This window comes from Ammospiza caudacuta, chromosome 3 (assembly GCF_027887145.1).
Source record: "Ammospiza caudacuta isolate bAmmCau1 chromosome 3, bAmmCau1.pri, whole genome shotgun sequence".
NCBI classification, from domain to species: Eukaryota; Metazoa; Chordata; class Aves; order Passeriformes; family Passerellidae; genus Ammospiza; species Ammospiza caudacuta.
Window position 1 is genome coordinate 95263627 of NC_080595.1, and position 23515 is coordinate 95287141.

A 23515-nucleotide genomic window follows, 5' to 3' on the forward strand; every position below is an offset into this window, starting at 1 on the left:
ATATTACCAACTGGTGAACTTGATTTTTTGTATGAATGGGGCATTTTAATTGCTTTTATCTTTTTTAATAAACAAGTATTGCTATATTGATTTGGATTTGCATTTTTGCAGTTTTGGGTCTATGGGCAAACAAAACTATTAGCTATCTCTGCTACTTAATCAGTTCTGGCCTCAGGTTCCAGGTAGTTTTGTATTTCTATGTTAAGGTGTCAAAGGTATGTGAAAAAACTTGTCTTTGTCTGAGAAATACCTTAGTAATGAGTGTCTTCTTGGGGTTTTTTGCCTTTTTTTTTATAAGCACCCATCAAATAAGCTTTTTTTATGGTTGCTTATGTTTTTGGGATTGTTCTGGCTAGCATGTGGCCCAGAGCAGTACCATACAGAGACAGTAATTGAATCTTAAGTGATATTATCTGTGTCAGCTGGGCACCATGGTAGACCTGTGGTGGTAAACCTTGCCCCCATCAGATGTTTGAGCATAGCCCTACATTGTCCTGTGGCAGGGTTGCTGCCAGCTGTAGAGGCAGCTCTGCTGCTTGTTTCTTGGTATATGTGCTCTGCTCTGTGATGCCAAGAATCAAAAATCAGGATTATGCCATGTATGAGATTCCTGATGTTAGGTTTCTTGTTGCAACAGAGCAGCAATGATCTGTTTGGTTTGTTTTCAGAGATATTGCATTACAGCTCCAACCTTTTCTGTTTCATGTAACTGCTGCCTTCTTGCTTACCTGCAGTTACAGTAATTTTTTAGACAAGCTTATTTTTTTTGTATTCCAGTGTGCAAAATAATCTGTAGTTTATGCCAGTGTTATGGTAGTTCTACTATCTTGAATTTTTGTATGATCAAATAAATACTCTTTTTTTGGACTCAAAGCAGTACCACCACATTGAATAGCTTCCCTGTTGGATATGCCTTACTTCATTTTTATGTATCAAGTCTTGGTTTTCAGGTGTTTGTAGTGAAGTAACAAGTAGGTGTGGTGGGTCTCATCTGCCTAAATATTTTAGAGACAAGTTATCCAACTACCTAAAAAATCTCCTGGACTTTAAAGGTTCTTCAAAGTAGTGTCATAAAGTATCCTTTAAATGCACAATGTGTGGAATGACAAATAATCTTTTGAGTGTGTTGTATTTTCTAGGTTATCTGCTGGATCCTAATGGAGAAAAATGTGTAACTGCACCTCGCCAGGTCTCTGCTCTACACCATAAAGACATCTCTGTGTCCCTGGTCTCTGCAAGTGATGGCGCTACAGTATGTGTTTCTGAAAGAGGAGATATTTATTTACTTGCAGACTATCAGTGCAAAAAGATAGCTTCCAAGTATGTGTTACTTTTCTAATTTGTCATGAAGAACAATAGGGGAAAATTTCACTGTAGTTGTATACTTGCAAGCTATTTTCAAGATTTTTGTGCATAAAGTACAGAAAATACAGTGGTGCCCTGTAATTTCTTCATTGGTAGTTCTTTCATATGAACTAGGGCTATCATTTTTGTTTGTTTCTTCATTTTTTTTTTTTTTTTTTTTTTTTTTTTTTTTTTTTTTTTTTTGACAAGAGGCTAAGGTGCCACTTACTGTTTACCAAAGATATTTAAAGAAACACATTAGGAGGAAATATTATGTGCCGTAAAATTAAAGACATTGAAACTGGTATTTTTCTTCCCCTGTTACTCTGATTTTGTCTAAGTGCGTCTTGGTAGAGATGTTGAAGATCTGCAATTCTGTTTATTTATGTTGTTATGATTTTGAATCAGTGATTTGGGGTCTGAATTTCCTAATTAATGTGTAGATATAGTACATTATAAGGAGTAATTTAGGTTGCAAGGAGGACATTGTGAAATCCTCTGGTACGTATGCTAAAACCAGGGTGTAAAACCTGTTGAAGAAGCTGGATTCTTGACTCATGAATTTAGGAAAATATTTAATCCTGTTCTCTTTTACTTAGTTTGCAATGGCAGATTAGAATAGATTTTTTTTAGATTTGATTTTCCCACATAACTCCCCCCTAGTTTTTCAGCTTCGCTTCAAATTCTGACAGTATTTATTGACATATTACAGCTTAATGATTGCTTTATACTTAATTTCTACATAGCTGTAAGTGAAGGTGTTGACACTTGAAGAACCTTAATGCTGTGTCCTGTGTTCTTATGCTAAGCAACTGAAAAAACATAATGAATATGGTTTTGATCAGCTAAAAACCAAGACCTAGCAAACCCTTGAGAAGTGACCTGCTGGGACAGGATAGATGTTTTAATACAAACAGCTGAACAAATTTTTGTAATGATGAAATCAAAGCTACGTAATCTACTGATTTTCACTCATAGAATGAGTGACATTCATGAAATGTAATTCATGTAATGAATTTCACTCATTACAATTCTTCACAAATGTAATTCTCCATTTGTGAAGAATTACAGATTGTTCACAAAATCTGTAATTTTATGAAGAACTTACAAGTATACAATCTGATATACTTAAAAACAAAAGAAAAGTTATAGTCTGCTGTAATATTAGCAACTATGTTAACAGAACCAGTAGAATGAAACTAAACATAAGTAATTTTTCAGTGTCACTGCCTCAGCTTTACTTTTTTACTGCTTGTGTAAAATAAAAAGGTAACTGTCATAGAACCAACATGAAGTACCCAGTAGGGAGGTACTAATTTACTTTTTGTGTTCTTTCAGACAACTGAACCTTAAAAAAGTTCTTGTCAGTGGAGGATATTTGGAGTATAAAGTAGATACCCAGCATCTTAAAGAAAATGGGGGTCAAAAGACTTGCATTCTGGCACTGGATGAAGCTGGAAGGGTAAGTTGTTATAATTATAATTATATAGCAGGCTGCATAGTGATTAATTAAACTTTAAATGTTAGACAGGACAAAGTCATGCATAGAAAGTAAGGAATTTCACAGAATCATAGAATATGCTGAGTTGAAAGGGACCCACAAGAATTGCCAGGTCCAGCTCCTGGCCCTAAACAGCGCCATCCCCAAGAGTCACACCAGGTGCCTGAGAGCATTGTCCAAATGCTTCTTGGACTCTGTCATGGTTGCTGTGACCTCTCCTCTGGGGAGCCTCTTCCAGTGCCCAGCCATCCTCTGGGTGAAGGATCTTTTTGCAGTAAAGATACAATGTCAGGCCATTCCCTCCGGTCCTGTCACTGTCACCACAGAGCAGAGATCGGTGCCTGCCCCTCCCCTTCCCCTGCCAAGGAAGCTGTCACTGCAGTGAGGTCTCCCCTCAGTCTCCTCCAGGCTGAACAGACCCAGTGCCCTCAGCTGCTCCTCACACAGCTTCCCCTCAAGGCCCTTCCCCATCTTTGTTGCCCTCCTTGGACACTCTCTGATAGTTTAATGTCTTTCTTACATTGTAGCACCCAGAACTGCCCCCAGCACTGGAGGTGAGGCTGCCCCAGTGCAGAGCAGAGCAGGACAATCCCCTCCCTTGCCCAGCTGGTGATGCTGGGCCTGATGCCCCCAGGACAGGGTTGGCCCTCCTGGCTGCCAGGGCACTGCTGGCTCATGTTTAACTTGCCATTGACCAGGGCTCCCCTGTGCTGCTTTCCAGTATCCCATTCCCCACTCTGTCCATACATCCAGGGTTGCCCATCCCAGGTCCAGAATCCAGCGCATTCTCTTGTTGAACTTCATGTGGTTGGTGGTTGCCCAGCTTTTAATTTGTCAAGGTCTCTGCAGGGCCTCCCTGCCCTGGAGGGAGCCAGCAGCTCCTCCCAGTTGTGTATCATCTGTGAACTTGCTCAGTATCTCTCTCAGTCCTGCCTCCAAGTCACTTATGAAGATACTGAAGAGAACAGGGCTGAGGAGCCCTGTGGAGCAACCCCAGTAAATGACAGGTCACCAGTCTGATGTCACGCCATTCACTATTTTTTTTTCCCTTACTATTTAAGTGCTGCTTTACAGGACCCTACTAAATCCCTTTTTTCGATCTGCTCACTGAGAGATCTCAACCTTCACTGCCATCTAGTGGTGTTTACAAAGAAGCTTTTCCTGCTGAAATGCCTTCTTAAAGAATGTTGAAAAAGGTGCTTGTATATCAAAATAAGGAGCAATGTGGTCATTTCCTTTTCTTCCCTCGCATTTGGCTGAATAATGTTTTGAAATGATCTTATCTTTTCATTAGGTCATTAGTTGTCTCAGAGATGATAAACTTTCAATTCAGTATTTGATCATGTGAGGTGTAGCCTCTAGCATCTGTAGTATTGGTAGTGCCCCTTCAGCATCTTTGGGACACAGCTTTAGCAGTAAGGAATTACTTGTTCTTCCTGCACCAGAGGAAGAATGTCCATGTGCATTTCATATCTTTCCGTGTTGAATACTGACAAGTATTGGGATCTTCAGTGCTTTCAGGCATTATAAATTATTGAATAAGGAGAGGGATGGCATCTTAACACTTGGGTTTACTGAATCAGTGCTTCCTGGTTTGGCTTGATTGCATTTTCTTGAAGGGAGTACTGTTTAACCTAGAAAATAAATGTCATAAAGGGAATCTTGTATATACATACTTGAAGAGAAGATGTAAAGAAGATAGAGCCAGGCTGTTTTCAGTGCTGCCCAGATCCAGGACCAGAGGCAGTGGGCACAAACTGAAATAGGGCAGGCTCCATCTGAATATCAGGAAGCACTGAGGGTGGTTCAGCACTGCCAAAGGTTCTCAATTAAGGTTGTGAAATCACTATCCTTGGAAATACTGAAAAGCTGTCTGGACGTGTTCCTGGGCAGCTGGCTCTGGGTAGTCCTGCTTGAGCAGAGGGTTGGACTAGACAACCTCCGGAAATCTCTTTCAATTTCAACATTCTCTAATTCTTAGGGCTCAAGGCAGGGGAAGTGAAATAGGTTACTCAAGTTCTTCTGCCCCTTCCTTATGTGGATGCTAACAGACCTGTGCAGGTCCTTCAGTGGTAGAAAACGAAGGCCTGACTTTAGCACTGCTGATGCCACATTCTGACTTCATCTTGCTTGGGCTGTCTTTCAGACATGTACAGTGTACCTTCTTGGGGTCTTGCTGTGCATGCAGTGCTTCATATTCCTGAGGGTTTTGAAGTTGGTCATGATCTTAATTTCAAACCTAGACTGATGCAGAGAAATTTGAGATTTTTGTCAAGCAATTAACAGGAAAATGATTTAAATTTCCAGTGTGCTAGCTTTGAATTTTGTCTAATTTACAAGCAAACCAGCTGGACAAATCTGTAAATTAAGAACTAGATAAAACTTGTTTCTTGACTTGACACCTTTTACTCTCCTTGTCAAGATGTCAGTAAAACTTGTCCTATGCTTGACTGCTGTGAAGATATTTCAGTATTTAGAGAAGGTTTTCAGATGCTCTTCATGAGCAAATGGATCTTGATAGCATGATAGATTTTCCTTGTTGTACTTGTGGATTCTCTCTAATAGATGCTCGTAACACTTTATCCTAAAATTTTTAATGTCTTTCTCCTTTTATATGTTCTTGTGTTTAAAAAGTAATGTGTAATATGTAACTGCTTTTAAATGACATGAAGATTTTCCCTTTCTTGAAAAATTTGATATTATAGGTGTTTTGCTGGAAGTCATCTAACAACTCCATGAAGCAGTGTCGTTGGGTGTATGGCCGGCAAGTCTTCATGTCTGATGTTGCCTTGAATGGGAATGAAATCATGTTTGTGACACATGATGGTGAAGCCTTCACAGGGAAGTGGCTAGAAGAAGGGAAAAAAAACTCAGAAAAGAAAGGTTAGCCAGGATTTCTTAGTGGTTTTTAAGTACTTTTAAATCAGTAAAAAAGTTTAATTGAATCTTTACAATCTCTAATAGTATTATTATGTGGCAAGTTTGTTCTTTCCTCTGTGACTGACAGTTTTTAGCATTGACTGCTACTGGACTCCTTCCTCAGTAATACTAAGATTGACTTTGCACCCTTCAGTATACCTTTAGGTGGAGATTTCTGGGAAAAAAAATACTTCTGGAGAATAGTAGTAGCACAATGATCTAGTGTAATGATCTTGTCACATATTAGATGATGAGTCTGAAGAGAATTGTTACTGAGCAAGGGAAGGAACATATACTTGCTTGCTCTGCTAAGTCTGTGAAACCTGTTTCCCAGTCCCTTATCTGGGCACAATTCAGGGTCCGAAGCAACTTCCACCTTATTAGCTTGGCTCATATTACTGAAAGTAGGTCCTTATGGTTTGTTTTTCTGCAAGGAATGTATCTGTCTCATACAGGACAAAATTTTAACTGAAATTGTCAGCTCTCCTCCTATATGTTCTGTAAATAAGCAAGCTGCAATATTCAGCGTGGTTTAGCCTTATTCAATTACTCCATCAATGGACATAGCAACGTCATAGTCTTGCCTTTTTGTTGTATTAGTTGTATTTTAATGAGCAGGATTGTTCTATGATGTGTATTCACTTTCTGGTTTTTTTTCTTTTAACAGAACCTGTATCAAGCCTTCAGCATCCTTCATGTGATGTGGCTTGTGAACATGACACAACCAGTGTGTATGAAAGAATTCGACTTCAGAAGCTGACTTTTGTCCACCGAGCTGTCAGTATTGCCACTGATCCTAGTGGCTGCAATTTTGCTGTATTACAGTCAGATCCTAAAACCAGGTATATTTAAGATAGCAACAGCTGTAATTTTTCCTTTTTTTTTGTGTGTGATTGTGATTGAACATTTCTTTTCCAAACAGTTTTTTGGCTCATACAGAAGTCACAGTAAATACAGTTATCCATACTGCTAGAGAATAGTACTTTGTTAGTTATTATGTTGAAGTTATCTAAAGGCCTAAGCTTATGTATTTGCATAATAATACACATTATTGATGTCTTATCTGAAGTGCTTAAGGCAAGCATTTGCCATGTATTTCCTAATACACTCTGAGTTCTAAGTACTGTAGAAATTTACTCCTTCAGTAATCACCAATAATCAGATTTTAAGTAAAAGTGATAGGTGAATTTTTGTTTGGTTGGAAAGAAATGTATAAAGTGAAATAAATAAATAGAATACTGGGCCATGTTTCTTATGCTCTCATAATAGTTTCCAACATTTGTGATAAATAGCTGAACATTAGCTTTTTTCCCTTATTGCTTTAGTTTGTAATATGAAGTATAGCAAGCACATTTCTGTGTTTTCACATTGGAAAAGTGAGCTGAAGATAAGATAGTTCTGATAACACTGGTACAGTATAAAGGCAAAATATTATATACTATAAATACACTGAAGCTCGACGAGTCTTCTTTATGTAGTTTAATTGCCTAAATACCATATTATTAGTTATTCTTGTAAAGAACAGGACAAAAAATGTTGAGCAGTGCAGCAATGTAAGAAACAAAGAAACCAAATGAAAACATCATTGTTCTCGTCATTAAACATACTATGTAAAAAGTGATGAAGGTTTAAAATAGTGTTTGATTATGGATTTAATTTTATTTTAGTCTCTATGAAATTCCAAGTGTGTCACTATCAAGTTTTGGAATGGATTTTGGCAAACTGTTGGATGAAACAGATGAAATGGACAGCATCCATGATGTGACTTTTCAGATTGGCACGAGAACGTACCCCGTGCACAAATACATCTTGGCCGTACGCTCCGACTTCTTCAGGAAGCTCTTTCTTTCCAGTGACAGCCAGCTAGACACTCCAGACATCTACCGTAAAGATGAGGATGCTGTTGGATGTGATCTCTATGTAATTGAGAAGGTCCATCCAGATCTGTTTGCATACCTTCTGCAGTTCATATACACTGATACTTGTGATCTTTTGACTCATGGTTATAAGCCAAAAATCTCATATAAAGAAAAATCAGATGAATATCAAGATACTTTAATTTCTAATCTCAGCAAAATGAGCTTTGATGAAAATGTCAATGGAAAGTCTGCATTTGAGATTTATAGAAATAATCAAGTGCAAGTTATAAATGAAAAACAGAAGAGCAAATCTAAAAAAGGCAAAGCTGGTGATGAAGCTAACCTCATTAAAATGTTGCAAAGTGCAGCAAAGAAGTTTGGGCTCAGCAATTTAAGTGGAAGGTAGGTGAAAGGAAATGCATTTCTATTTGACAACCTCTCCCTGTAGTTTTATTATGTAAGCTGATCTAACTTCAGTTTTTATGACAATAGTGAAAATTAAGACACTGATGTTAGAATAGAAACTAGGGGTAGATGATGAGGGGATGCTGCTTAGGAACTGACTGGGCTTATTTCCAGTACATATAGGAGTTTCAGGTTGGTGGGTGGTGAGCTATTGCATCACTATTTGGGCATCACTTGGTTTGTATCTGCTCATTCTGTTAGCATTACTACAATGTTCCATTCTTCTTCTGCCCTGTTAAAACTGCCTATCTCAACCCACAATTATACTATTTTTTTCCCAGTTTTCTCCCCCATCCCACTGGTGGGTGGTGAGGGCAGAGTGAATGAATGAGGGACTGTGTGGTCTTTAGCCAGATGAGGTAAACCATGACAGTATCCTCTAAGACATGAGCTCTGTGAGATTTGATATCTGGGATAAATCATCTGGCTTTCCAGAAAGACTGTTGTAAAACATCAGTACTGGTTATGTTAGAGACAGCTGATCTAACTGAATTTTGAACTGCATAATTTCTATACTGTGGTCTGTAGTCTAGCAGTTTTTTCACAAGACAGCAAATGTGTTTAGTGTAAAACACCACAAAGCAAATTTAAATTCTTGCTCAAGTGATGTAATTTTTATGTTACATACTGAAACAAATGGAATTGAGATCAGAATCACACAGAATCACAGAAGTTCAAGACTGGAAGAGACCTATAAGATCATCAAGTCCAGTCGATGTTCTAACTGTTCAACTAGATCATGGCAGCAAGTGCCACATCCAGTCTTTTTTTGAATTCTTCAAGGGATGATCAGATGTCTCTGTAGAACTGCATTAATCGGTTTGGTTTTTTTTTTTCCCCTGCATTTGTCTCTTCCAAAGAGGGATATGAACTTTTTCAGTTTTCTTACTGAACTTCTTGCATACACAGCCAAGATGTGAGGCTGCTGCTAAAACTGAGTTCCTAAGTAATGTTTCTGTGGTAAAGTACTTTGCTTTAAAGGTGTATTACTTTGTAATCCCCCAGCAGCACTCCTGAGTCTTTACCATCCCATTCACAAACCTCCTTTATGAATTAGGATGCTAAAAAAGCCTGTGCTGAATCCCAGCCACTGTCTTTGCTCAGTTTATTGGCTGGTACTGATACGTATTTAACCTTCTGGTTTTTGACTCTGTAGTATTGAACTTTGGCATTAACTATACAGTATAGGTTTCATCTCAGATAATAAATACATATCTAAGGTGAGGAAAGAATGTCAGTTACATTTTGCATCTTCCTTGAAGACCTTTAAAGTAACAACTGGCTTCTATTTTTGTATGATGATTCGTTTTCATGTTCACAATATGAGCCCACTGAAGTACTGTTACTTTGTGAAACTGTTCTTAATGGTTTGAACTGTATACTAATTGTGTTGCCTATTACCAATGGTAATAATTTGCAGGTTGGATGGAGTCAGATTAGAAAATGGAAAAATTAACGTTGTCAACAAGAAGAATGGGAACAAACCAAAGTTAAATCAGAAGAAATGGTAATTTTTTGAAATCAACTTTCCCTGCCCCACTATCTTCCTCTTATGTCATCTCTTTATATGTTAAGTAAGGGCTGAAGTTGATCCAGCTGCCTTTTAACTTCTGGTGTGCAATTGTCTCTGTCAGAGTAACTCAGGTTTGGAAGTTCTCTGTAGATATTTATAGACTTGATCTGTAGATCAGTAACTGGGGATAGATTACGTGTGATATATCCTTGTTTCTTTTTACTGTTCCTTAAGGTGTTCTGTGGATTAACTGTGTCATTGAGTGCTAATGCCAGGAGAAATGTAATGGATAATCCAGTCAAAAGCAATTTGACTTTTGTAAATCTGCTTTCTGTAACAATAAGAATACATGGATTGGAAATAAGCAAATGCTTTCTAAATTGCTTTTAGCAAAGTGATTTTTTTTTTAATTTATTGATGTGATCGAGTTACTTATACCCAAAGTCCTGAATAGTCTGTCTATATAGGAAAAGCAACATTGCATGACAGTAGCTGGTTTCACAGAATTGGGCTTCATTCCTAAAATGCATCATCAAAGCCTATGCTACCTCCTGATCTTGAAGAAATAGGTAACTTAACCATTTAAGACCATTTAAGATTGATGAAAATAAGCCATAATTAATTTATTTAATCATAGCATTTTTGAAACAGCAATTGACTGAGTTTTGAAGGAAATATTTCAGATGGAATTTTTAAAGCTTAACTTTGGACAAAGAAATTCTCCCTGGAAAGTATAGTGCCTGTTCTTTTGGGTTCATGTTCTGTGGTATTATTAAAGGTCAGGTGTGTGTTATTTCAAAGGATAAATCCTAACTTGCTAAAGTTATCATTTAATTGTAGAGTTTACAACTTGTAATAGTTGTAAATCTGAATAGTCACAGTTCTGATGCTATTAAATATCTTCTAGTTCATACCTCTGCGATGTGACCCTGAAATCTTTAGATGGAAAGGAATTCCCGTGTCATAAGTGTGTACTTTGTGCAAGACTTGGTATGTGTGTGTATTTTTATATCTTTATATAACATAAGTTATATTGTCTTTTTTAACTGTCATTTTATTGCATCTTGAACTGAAATGCCTTTCTTTACAGATTATTTTCACAGCATGTTAAGCAGCTCATGGATTGAGGTAAGTTTGCCAAAACCATGTGTGATGGTACATGTTTTTTGCATCAAATAAGTGACAGCTTTTCAGTTTTTCCTATAATAACATATCCTAAATGCTAGGTAAAAGAAAGGGTTGGATTCTTTGATTCTATTTGCAAGGAAAAAAACCCACAAGCCACATTTTTGGTTACACTGTATTTGTACTATTGAGATTGTGTATTAAATGAGAATAGCAAATGTAATACTGTATATCGAAGGAAATTACTGCTTTTGTTTTAGGGATTTAGTTTGAGCTAGTTCATGGATTTATAAAAACCATTGACTGGACTGTTCTTATGGGATACTGCTTTGGATGAATTTTCATTTTCTTTCTGTAAAAGATTGTACAATTTAAATAGTATGCAGATTGGAATAGCTTGTCATATGTACTGAGTGCAAGAGAGAACAGGATTGAAGGTCAGTGTGTAGAGCTCCAGCTGACTTTTGCTGTTAAATGAAATAGAAGATACCAGGGACTATTCTACTTAGTGACCAACTGCTGTTTCAAAAGGTGTAGATCTTTGATTTGTCTTGGTTCCTATTTGCCAGCTGTGTGTCAATGCCCTGGTTGTTCCTGGACATTGTAATTCCAAAAAATGTCTCTGTTTAACTACCTGATCACTATTGATAATGTTTATGGAAAGAGAGGAATGGTCTAAATGGAGAAGCATTTTTCTGAGACTAAAAACTAAAGCAGTGTGCAGGAGTTCCCCAAATTTCTAGTTTTCTGGCAATACATTAAGAACATTCAGTACTTAAGTGAAGTACTGGCAGTTCTGTTCTGCTGTGAAACGGAACTTCACCTGTCCTCCAGGTTACTGTGCTGCCTTTTCCCAAGTCATCCCTGAGAAAACATATTTGCAACAAATTATGGATTTAAGGGGTTTTTTTTGAGTGTTGAATGTCCATTTTTATCATGGTTTTGTATATCAGTAGTATACAGTTCATAAGTTGCCTATTATTTTGTAAGTCAACCTAATTTAACCTAAATTAATTAGTAAATATTTTATGAAGCAAGGGCTGTAGATGTTATATAAAAACCTTAATGTCTGTAAGAGATTTTTAACCTTTAGAAGGAAAATATGTCAGTACCAGTAGTGTGTTATAAAGCAAAGTAAATATTTTAGTATGAAGCTTTACTTGGGTACCAGCTGAAGTAAACCAAAATTGTTTAGCAATGATGTTGAATAAACACAGATGGTGACAGTTGTATGGTTTAGTGGCCAATTTTTGCTCTTACAAAAGCTTTATCTTAATGGTTAGGATGGTCCAAATGTAGGACTTGATGAGGACCTTGTTTTCAGAGGTATTAACAGTAGTGATTACTTCAGTATTATTGTTATTTGGGAACTCATGATTTCATTAGCTCTTTTGACCTTGAAAGGAAAGCAGTTCAGTACTTGCATAGAGGGTTCCTGTAGTTCTACTTTTAGGCAATTGTTGGTAAAGTAATGTAGTCAAGGAGGATTGTTAGAGTAGATGATCAAAGTGATCAAACATGAAACTGTTTCATGGGTATTTATTCAGAAGTTTGAACAGATTTTAATTCCTTTGCTACAATCAATTCTTGATTGAGAAACTTGGACAGATTTTGTACTAATGCTTAAGTAATTGATGTTGAAAATGTCGCCTTCAATCTGAGTTATTTTCTTAATATAGGTACTGTCTTAATTTTGCATTTTATTCCAAGTAGTCAGCCTCTCTTATTCTTTCTATTTCTTCTTTTTTTTTTCTTTAAATATTTCTGCTTTTTAGGCTACCTGTTCAGCTCTGGAAATGCCCATCCATTCTGACATACTACAGATAATTGTGGATTACTTGTATACAGATGAAGCTCTTGCCATCAAAGGTGCCTTTAATATATTTTCAACTGTAACTCTTGCAATTTTTATATTTTTAAAATAGAAATTCAAAACTTAATATGCTTGTGTTGGAGTTACATTTAAAAAAATCAAAATTCTTGACTCTTTCTTTGGAGTTTGAGGGAATAGCAGTACCCCAGGCCTTGTTTAACCTTTTCTTTATTTTGTCAAACTGCAGTTTTCCTTTTCCCTCCTTCTGTTGCTTCAAAAAGTGGATTGCTGGTGCTCTTCTAAGCTATTTCTTGTGCTGTGAAAATCCCATCAAAATTTGCGAAGCCATTATATTTGTGCTTTGGTAAAATTTCATTGAAGCTGTCTCTTTTATAGTTGCTTTTGATTTGCCCGCAGTGTTTATATGATGCTTTGTTTTCCAGATTCTCAAAATGTGGAATTCATATGTAATGTTCTTGTGGTAGCAGACCAGCTTCTTATATCTAGACTCAAAGAAATCTGTGAAGTAGCCATTGCAGAAAAATGTGAGTCCTTCCATATGTATTGTAAAGGGTTAGAGAACAAAAAAATGCTATTTTTAGATGTTCTTGCCTTTTGCAGCACAGGATTTGTGTATCTTCCTTTCAGGTGATTACATTTTGATGTTCATTGCACATCTGCTAATACTTGCTTCTTTAGTCTGAGCAATATTCTAAGTTAGCATAATCTTCCATTACTTATGCTCATGCTCTTTAATAAAAAAAAGTAAAAAAGAAAAAACAAAAAAAATCTAAACCAAATGAAATCTTCATTTCATTGAATTGAAATTTCGTTTTTTTGAAATATGATAAAATGAATTCTGTTTCTATTTCTGTCCTTGTATTTAGTGTTCCCTCTCTCCTCTTTCACTCGCCTTATTTTTTCTTTATCTGTGCTAAATTGGAGCATTTGGATGTTTAACAACTGTTTATGCTGTTTATGAAACTTACTACTTTTCTATTTTTGTCTTTCTTTTTCCTTTTTTTTTTTTGAACTGCTGGGTTTTAATATTTTGAAACTGATCTGTTTGTAGGCGAGGCTTTTTAGTTCTGTGCAGCAGCCATGGCATACAAGCTGCCACAAATAACTTGGAGCTCCCTATTGTTTATGGCCATTGGAGCATTAGCATTTTTTCTAGGAATGGGAAGTATAAGATATGTTTCAATAACTAGATCATGCTGCACAATAAGTATTAAAATGGCTCCTTGATACTACAGCCAATTATCTAATATAGTTTGTTGGTTTTTGTTTCTGCAGTGACCTTAAAGAATGCTGCTGAGCTGTTGGAGTTCTCAGCAATGTATAATGCTGAACAGCTAAAATTGTCCTGCTTGCAGTTCATAGGACTCAATATGGCAGCTTTGCTTGAAGCAAGGTAAGCAGAAATGCAAATATATTCATGTATTAGTTGTAAAATCTAAAAAGCCCAAAAAGGTAAAAGGATTGGAATAACTAATATGGACAGTTTAATGTTAAAATGCAGCTGAATGCTTCTAGCTTAAAGGTAGTCTCATTTTTGTCAGTTAGGGAGAGAGAAGCTAGTTAAATCTCTGTACATACTGTACCAGTTCTGTAATACAAAACCATATGTTACAGTCTGGCATGAAGAACCTCTCTGGAATTCAGTGGGCTTTAACATTAGGTCTAGTCTTTTCTGGGGTTTTAAAAGCGTTTTTGAAGATGCATAAAGCTGCTGTGGGGCTTTTCCGTTCATTTCGAGGTTGTTTTTTGGGGGCATGGGGATTTTTTGTTTGTTTTAGGACTGTTTGTTTGTGTGGATTTTTTTTTAAAAAACATGGTTGTTAACAATGAATATTTGATTTGTTTTAAGCAGGTGTACTAAATAGCTGCTTCATTTTCCAAAGAGGATGGGCCTGTCCTCTGGTAGTTGTTTTGCTTTAATGTCTGCAGTGAGAGCTGAACAAATTTATTTATTATCCTTGCTTTCCACAGTGGTTCTAAAGTTCTGAGAAGCTGAAGGTGTGCTCTGGCCTTCCTTCTCTTGATGCATTTGGACAGGCCGTCAAATTGTTTCCTAAGTACATATCATCTTCTCAGAGCAAACCTTATCAGCACTGAATGAAGTTCTTTTCTAGCAAAACCTTAAGAAAAACACCAAAAAACCAAGCCAAAAAAATCTCAATTGTGAGTTCTCTCTGTCCTTTTTGTCAGACTTCTTTTCACTTAGAGAAGTTCTTAGAGGTCTGAAACAGTTCAGGATGCCAGCATTTCATTGCCACGTCACACAGTGGCTTCCCTTGCATCCCAGATACAGAAGTTCATTCATATTAGCAATTTCCCTCTTCCCCTCTCTATAAAATATAAACATTCTAACCTTTGATTTTGGAGAGAAGAGTAAAAATCTAGTAATGTTGCCTTAAATATTACCTGGAATTCAGACTAGTTTCCTCTTAAGCCTACATGTAATTTTCTTATTACAATTAGGAGTCTGGCTACATTTTAATGAAAATCTGAAAATGTTAGTGTTGGGTAGAAAGGGTTTTAATTTGAGAGACCTTGAGAAACAGAACTAACTCCTGACGGCTTTTTGCAAGGAGAACTACTCACATGGACAAGACAGTTTTGTTAAGTCAAGTTTGTTGCTGTAGTATTATTTATTGGCATAAATGTCTATGTTGTGTGTTGTGTTTGACTTTTATGGAGAATTTACACAGATTTGGAGTATTTAGATACATGTCAGGAGGACGGTGTGCAGAAATAGGTAAAGCTACCACTTCTTGGTAACTTAACTATATTGGTCTCTTTTGGCTGTGACCTTAGGTAAAGGTAGGTGGGAAGGTTGTGTGTTTAATCCTACCCTACAACAAAGGTATTGATTAGTTTTTATTTTGTGTTCAGTGTCTTCCTTTAGACTCTGACCGCCATGAATAGGTGATAATACCTAGGTGAGATTAATCCAAAATGTTAATCTGAATTTTTAATTAATGTGATTTTTTTTATAAGTTGCTAAGATGACTGTGATATTTAAGGATAAAAATTTTTTTTTTTTTTTATTTTAGGACTCTGGAAGTCTTAAGTGATGAAGTTGTGAAGGATCTTTCTGTTTATTACAGGAAAATGGTAAGTGGTACAACTTGAGTAAGCTGATTAGGTGTAAAATGAGAATGGATGTGATAAATACATACCTGAAGGGTCTGTAGGTGACAGGCTGAAATGGAACATCTGACTCAAAAGATAAAGTTGTCTTCTGCTATTATCACTCTCAAGGAGTCTATATTTCATTATTCACTAGCTACTGCTGCTACAGTGTTGTGTCTTTTAAATTAATTAGTTGTACACATGAAACATATTAATGTTCTGTAATTAACAGTTGTTGCTTGGAACAGTGTAAGCAAAACCTAGGGAAAAGAGCATCCCTTACTTAGAAGGAAGCTAAAATGTTCAGGGTGATCATATAGATGTTAAAATCAGTAAGAAGAATAATGTGAAAATTGAACTGTAATGCAATGGTGAAAGCCAAGACCCATTATAATCCAGTATTCTCTTACTGTAAAAGATAAATGCTTGCAAAATCTTTAAGCTTTTTTTGCCATAAGTTAACAATAGATGAAACATAGGCATTTTGTGTCTGTCACTTAAGATACTTCTCCAATTTTGCTTAAAGATATAACTTAAGTTTATAAGCTTGTTAGGTAATTAATTACCTGATTTGTGAAAGGATTTTAAATGATGAACAGTTTTGGCCCTTTACATAAATTTGCTAGCATACAACTTCAGTGAAACTTAATGTAACAACTTCTGCAACTACAGATTCCAGCTATGGTCAGGAGAGTAATTACTCCATATCCAGATGGACCTGATATAAGTTCTTTTGAGCCTGAAGATGGAGAGAACTTTGTCTTTTTGAGGGAAGAAATGAATACAGAACAAAATTCTCAGTAAGTGTTTGTTTTTCATCAATATTTTTACTAGATGAACTGTGTGTGGTATTGGTGCCTGACTGTGTTTAAGTTCAGAATTGAAAGATTAAGAAATGAGATTTCAAAGACCATTATCAGTTTCCTTAAGTCTTTGAAAATGTTGCAAAACTGCAGCAGAGCACTTTCAGCTTATAAATGGCGTATGAGTAAAGGTTGCAAAATGAGCATTCACAGCTGTGTTTGGGGGTTGTGCATGTGATGAGAGTATCTGTATATGTGTAAGACCAACTGTGCAGTTCATTGTACTTCACTGCATTAGGAGAGATCAAAAGAAAAAACAGACTTGAATGTACTATAGATCTGTATGAAAAAATGTGATAATCTAAATTTCTTGATATTAAGAACTATCACAGACTTGTCAAGTGAAATACAGCGCTTTGTAGTATGATACAATGGCTTGGTAACAGGCTTCCAAATAGTGGGATAAAATGTCAGCCTGCAGAGGAAACCTCGCCTGAAATGTTGTGTACTGTTCTGAGCACGTGTGTCAGGAAAAGTTGCACTGAATAAACTAGTGTAGGTAAGAGCTAGTAGATCAAGGCAACTGAGAGGATGTTTTATATTCAACTTTAAACCTTCCAGTGTTTTTCAAGGCAGGGTGGTACCATCTAGGGAATTGGGTAGTCCAAGGATTGAAAAATAGACACCCCAAGTATGGTAGTGCTGCAGCAGTGGTTAAGTAGTTATATAGTTACTTAACAAAAATCTGCTTAAAGAAACTTTGAAATAGTGCACTGTAGCTGCATTTCATATAATTCTGAATATGTAGCTGCATTTCATGTAATTCTGAATATCTAGTAGTTTTGTTAAAATGAAAGATGCCTTTTTTAATTTGATTTCACTCTTCCTAATAGCATTTAGGAGAAAGCAAGAGAGAAAAAAGTGGAGAATTGTATGTAATTTGCTTTATGTCAGTTGCTGTGATATGTAGCAGGTTTAATCTGACCTAGGTGGCAGTGCCAGCCTGTGCAGCAGCTGTATCTTCCACTGTCTCAGCAGAAGTCTGTGTGCAGTGTAGTAGTCCAGAGGCTAGATCTAGATTGGAAAGAGTTTTTTTCTTTTCCTCCTGGATTCTTCTTTTCCCCCAGAGTCATTTATGAAATGGTTGTGCCAGTGCATAAGCAGAGAGGAGCCGGCAGCTAGTGCAGGCTGCTGAGGTGAGGTACCACTGTTTGAAGTATAACTGCTGCTGCTGACTGAGTAAGGTGACGTTGACATGGGGAGTTCTCAGTTTCTTTGGCTTTAATGCATGCTGTGGATTTTTTGGTCTTTTTCCTATTAGGGAAGCCCTTTTCAAAAAAGCAAAAACTAAGGCAAAAAAGAAGCCAAGAAAACGGTCTGACAGCTCTGGAGGATATAATCTGTCAGATATTATTCAGAGTCCGGCCTCCACAGGTCAGTGGGAAAGAGATTCCTTTCAGGTATAAAAACAGAGCATCAAGTGTAATATGCAATGCAATGTCTGTATTTCAAGAAGGAAATCTTAGAAAGATTATTTCTTTTCTAGTGAACACTAGAGTTGAATTTAAATAGTGAATTCTTAAGATAAGGGTTTTCTTGAAAGGCTGTTTGTCACCCTTTTGAAAGAGTGTTTGTCATTGTACCCAAGTTCAGCTAAAAGCATGTATTTTATCAAATAAAGATAATACACATTTTCTTATGTGGCTTTAGTAATTGGAACATTTCTCTTGTGGAGGTTTTTTTTTTCTGAAACATAAAGAATAAATTATTCACTTTTTATTGAGAAGATGGTAGAAGAATTTAAAGGAAAAGTGTTGTTATTTGTATATTCTGAGACAGAAGAAGAAAACTGGGAGTAATGTTATTCTGAAAAAATATTTAGGATAGCAAAAAATTTGCTTATACTTACCACTGGCTGGTATTCTGGACTAGGTAAACTGATTGCTTTATATTCATCATATGGTGTTGAGAATTTTTGTATTTAAGCATTGTTTAGTCTGGCTCTCATCTTTTTGTATTTCTAGGCTCAGTAAAACTGGATAAAGCTAACTCAGTAGACTCACTTCCAGAACTCTTAACATCTGACTCTGAAGGTAGTTATGCAGGAGTGAGTAGTCCCAGAGACTTGCAGTCCCCTGACTTCACAAAAGGATTTCATCCAGACAGGACTGAGGTTGGATTTCCTCTAAGCAATTTTTTTGTTTATCTAGTCCATCAAAAGCAGAGTTTTTATTTAAGAATCTTTCTGTGAACCTGTTGTACAATGGAGTAGATGACTTTGAAGAGTTGTAGTTTATTTGATTAAGAAAATAAAATTTAGTGTTTGCAGTGTTTATTCAACTATTTTCTGCCTCATCTTTAGATGAAGGACAAAGTATGCAGTCCGGGTGTGAAACCCTCTCACCCTAACAAGGAGATGAAGTCATACAAGGGAGCATCAGCAGTGATGCAGTCTGTTCCACAGTCCATTCCCAGTGCCAGACACAGCTCTGCAAGCTCTCCCAATTGGGTAGCAACCAGTTTCAGGTGCAGTAATACTTACAGTTGCTGGTTTACACTTGGTAGTGAAAGCTAACAATGGTCTATCTAGACTAAAAAGCTATTTGCTCTTCAAAATGATTGTACACATGAACTCAAGATCTTGGTAATTTAATAAAAGGAGAATATTTTGTAATTATTAATTGAGAAAAACAATGCTATATATATATATATATATATATATATATATATATATATATATAATTCTTTTTTTTAATTGCTTCCACTCCATACTTCTATTATCTGTTTTTATAACACCTACTTGGTTAATACTGTTAATACTGTGAAAATACAGGAGAGTTTTTTGTAGAATCATACCATGCCTGAAGCCTTTAGAAGCTCCACTGTACTTTGACATTTTTTAGGCCTTTAGACTTACAAGGGCTGTGAAAATCAACACCACAGGTACACTTGGTATAATGAAAAATTGAGTATTGTTTTTTGTGTGTAAGGAGAGATGGAGGAAGTGCTGATTATATTTTATTCCAAAGCCTGTCCCTGAATTGAGTTGAATTGCAGCTTACTTTACAGATGCCTTTAAGTACACACATTTTAATTTATAGTTTTCGTAGAGCTTGGGAATGTTTAGATTTAATTCATGCTTATTTCTGTGGAAGTTTAAAATTAGGTCATGTATGAAAAAGAGACTGATATCTGAAGTTTAAGAATGTTACTGATGTTTGTGTAGCACTCTGACTGCAAAAACTGTTTTGTTTATCATGTGAAATAATTTTAATCCTGCACTTAAAAGAGATCTAATCCAACATTCAGAGCTGCAAGCAGTGCCTCTCTATAACTTAGCATGAGCATTTCACTACTAAATAAGTATCCTTATTTAGTGATCTAATTTTTTTGAAGTAATCGTAATGTTAGGTATCTAATTTTTAGGGCTCTAATTTTTTTAAAGTAATCATAGTTCACATCTTTTTGTTTCGTACTATAATGAGTCTTGAAAGTATTTTTATAGTGTGCTCTTGAATATGTATATATTTATAAAAGTCTTGTCAGAAACATTTTATTTGCGGTTTCCCATAATTGAGGAAACAGACATAAATTATACAACCAGTTACCAATGCTATGTATGATTTAGAGGATTTTAGTGAAGGCTGGAACTGTGGAATGTAAGTAAAAATCAGTGTCTTGTTAGGTAACTTTTTATTTTTCATTTAGTCCTGCCAGCCCTCCCGCTATGGATCTGAGAACCATCATGGAAATTGAAGAAAGTATGCAGAAATGTGGAACCATGCCAAAGGCAAATTCAAGGTTGGTAAAAAACCAAAATCTATAAAAAAGTGTGATAGGCCTAAGTTGTTATGAATTTACTTAGTGGTTTAGGCCTTTCAGTTTAAAAAAAGCAGGAGAAAAGTTGTGCTATTTGCTTTTGAACAGCTTTGTTTACTTCATTATGTTGTTTTTCTTTGAGCATACAAAATGAATTCCTTTATTTTACTCTAGTCTTACTTTGTCAACTACTGCAAAAGAACAAGTAAGCTAGTATCTTAAATAAGTGGCCTGTCCTGACGAGCCTTTCTGTTTCTGACCAAAAAGAATTAATTCTTGCCCTTGGACTTCGGAAATTACTTGTGCACGAGTACTGGATTTGAGAAGTTCATTTCTTGTCTTGCATTCTCTGACCTCTCTCAGAAACCATGTCTTGATATTAACAAGTCTTCAGACAGAAGCAAGTGGGGTTCCTCCTTGTAGAAGCATCCCAAAAGACATGGAGATAAATGTGCTTCTTTACAAGGCAGTGTGTTAAAGCTAGTGTTGTTTAAGTGGCAATGTGTGGAAGAGGAGAGGAGGTGACTCTCATGACCTTTGAGGTGTGGCTTTCTTATAAAGGAGACTTAGGACAGTACTCATGGAACCTGGTAAAGGCTTGCTGGATAGATTCAGAAACTGCAAACAAAACAGCCAAGACTGAAGAATCCAAATAGCTTAGAAAAGGAATATTGTTGCAGATAGAAGAAATGGCTCTATGCTATTGTATACATTTTTTTAATGTATGAATATTTTTGGTTTAAGGGAGCTAAGCTTGAAAATCTCTAAAAAAATGACAAGATTAGAAAGTAGTCTTCATCTGGTGGTAGTCCCCTTTTGGTGACTTGATTCCTACTCTGCCTGTTTTCATTTATGGACATCTATGTGAAGAATATTTCTGTGATGTTTTCTTTCTGTCATTCTTGATATTAATTGATCCTCTTTTTTTTTTGCTTCCTAGCCATCTGAGCCCTTGTTTCCCCCTTGCCTTTTGGCACTCTAAGCAAAGTATTTTTAGGGAACAAGTTATTTCTCAGTTTAATTTGCAGGATTAAAGGTGAGTCATCTCAAAGGACATAGATCTTACAAATTCTTTCTTTGCAATGTCCATTCCCAGCAGAATGGTGTCTCATGGAATCAAGCTTTCTCAGAAGCAAAGGAAAATGATTGCCCTGGCAGCAAAAGATAATGGATCAGCTAGCAGCCCAGAGCCTACCACTCTAGTGACTGCACCACCTCCACCCACAAAAGTTGCAAAACTAGGGAATGTGTGGTATGTTATAAATCAAATATCAATTCTTTTTCTTTGGAGAGTTTTACATTGAATAGGCAGACTGATCTATTTGAATCTACATTTGGAAGTAATCTAGAAATGCAAAGGGAGTAGGGAAGTGCAGTGGCTGCAATTTAACAGTTCTTTGAAATTTTGCTTTGAGTCAGAAGACTGCACCCCATCTGGTGCTTTCCTGTGTACAATGTTGTATTTGCAGATGGTGTTGAAGTAAACCATAGAAGAAGAAGAACTAGCTCCAAAACTTAGTTAGGAAGAAGTTATTGAAAACCATTATAGATGGTGCTTTTTCTCTGTCAAACCAAAGGAAAATGTTAGCCCTTCCTGGGGGAAGGTCTGGAATGACTTTGGACTAGAGAAAACTGACCCAAATTAGGGATAACAAAGTTATCTAGGTGTCTTGGAGCTGGAGGGAGCATTGGATGCTTCTAACAGTTTTTATGGTGGAAGGATGCATAGGGGCTTAAAATCACTTTGAATGCTGATCACATACAATTTAGAAGTTTGAGTTTATATCATAGTAACTAATGCAAAAATAGTTTATCATCTGTTCAGTGAGTTAGGTTTCTAACAAATATAATAAGGTGCTAGCTCAAGTCATGCTTTGTTCTTCACTTTTACTGTTGGTATTGGATAAAAGCATAACCAAAACACGTAGAAGTTTCACACTATGTAAATTTAATGGGTTTAATTATCTCAGGAATAAACCTATTTGCATGCTCTATGCATGAAGTAAATGTTCATTTAAAGTTCATTTAAGTAAATGTGGCCATTTTTCCAGTTTTCCCTGTTCAAGAAGGTCTAGACTTTTGTTGCAGATTACATTTGTACTGTTACCCTAGAAGAATTGTCAGTCTCCTCTCCCTGTAGCTTATTTGGTTGTACCTCAGTGGGAGCAAAGGTTTCAGCATACCCATCACAATCACTCTTAAGCTTTCTCTCTTCTGAATTGATTTTCATCCATGTACACCTAATACTGAAATTTAGGGTCTCATTTACTCCCCCAATCTCTTAAATTTGTTCTGTTGTGATATTAGGCAAAGCCCACAATTTTATTTTTAACAGGAAAGACAAATGAGTTGGTTTGCGTTTAAGGATTCAGACTTTTCCTGATCTCTGAACAATAATTGAGACCTTGACAAAAGGAGAAACAAGGTTTGCAAGATTCATCTTCTGAAGTCTAGTGAGTGGATGAATTTGTATCCTTAAAACTGCTCCTCTCAAATGCTTTGAAGAACATACTACCTGCTTTACGCAGGTGATTTTGCAGGTCAAGCAGCTGGTTAATTATTTGCCTTAGCTAATGGAGGTGTCACAGGGCTGTTACAGCTCTGAGGCTTAGAATTTACTAGGAGAAACTGATGGTTGAATCACATGTTGATGAGCAGAGTAAACACTGAGTCATTCTGTCCTTTATTAAAAAAGGGATACTCTATCTACTGTTTGTAATCTCACCACTAATGCTGAAATTATCCATAAAGACAATTAAATATAAAAATTCTAAGAAATAAAGACAAAATTGTTTATAGAAATAAAATGAAGGTGAAGGAGAATCTCCATCCTTTTATCATTTGCAATGACAAAGTATGAAGGAAATCCTGAGGCAGCTGATGTCTTCTTTGCCTTAGTCTTTATTAGTAAGTTGAGTCATTCTCCAGGTACCCAGCCCCATGGGCTGGAATGAATCCCCCATAATCCAAGGGGAATGATATGCTACACTCTTAGACACACACAGGTCCATGGGGCTGGATGGGAGCAACCCAAGGGTACCAGGGGAGCTGGTCACAGGTGACCACTGAGCCACTTTAAATCATTTACCAGCAGCCCTGGTCAAATAGAGAGGGCCTGGTGTCTGGAGGTGAGCCAATATGACTCCCATCTAAAGAAGGATTGGGTGGAGAATGTGGGGACTACATTCTGTCAGCCTGAGCTGAGCTCCAGGAGGC

The 23515-nt window shown here is 36.5% G+C and overlaps 1 protein-coding gene across 2 annotated transcripts in view; it reads left to right on the plus strand.

The window, feature by feature from the left end:
* The window catches only part of IBTK (inhibitor of Bruton tyrosine kinase), a 53531-nt gene that overhangs the window by 16514 nt on the left and 13502 nt on the right, over positions 1–23515 (plus strand). Inside the window, exons 8-25 of one of the 2 annotated variants that reach the window (XM_058800731.1) lie at positions 1140–1320; positions 2683–2806; positions 5551–5728; positions 6432–6606; positions 7432–8025; positions 9509–9595; positions 10509–10591; positions 10692–10729; positions 12502–12595; positions 12983–13084; positions 13836–13953; positions 15599–15659; positions 16350–16477; positions 17802–17914; positions 18505–18653; positions 18843–19006; positions 20189–20281; positions 21396–21551. In XM_058800731.1, coding sequence (XP_058656714.1) covers positions 1140–1320; positions 2683–2806; positions 5551–5728; positions 6432–6606; positions 7432–8025; positions 9509–9595; positions 10509–10591; positions 10692–10729; positions 12502–12595; positions 12983–13084; positions 13836–13953; positions 15599–15659; positions 16350–16477; positions 17802–17914; positions 18505–18653; positions 18843–19006; positions 20189–20281; positions 21396–21551 — 2638 coding nt within the window. The remainder of the gene's footprint in view (positions 1–1139; positions 1321–2682; positions 2807–5550; positions 5729–6431; positions 6607–7431; positions 8026–9508; positions 9596–10508; positions 10592–10691; positions 10730–12501; positions 12596–12982; positions 13085–13835; positions 13954–15598; positions 15660–16349; positions 16478–17801; positions 17915–18504; positions 18654–18842; positions 19007–20188; positions 20282–21395; positions 21552–23515) is intronic. The other variant, XM_058800732.1, reaches the window with a different exon arrangement.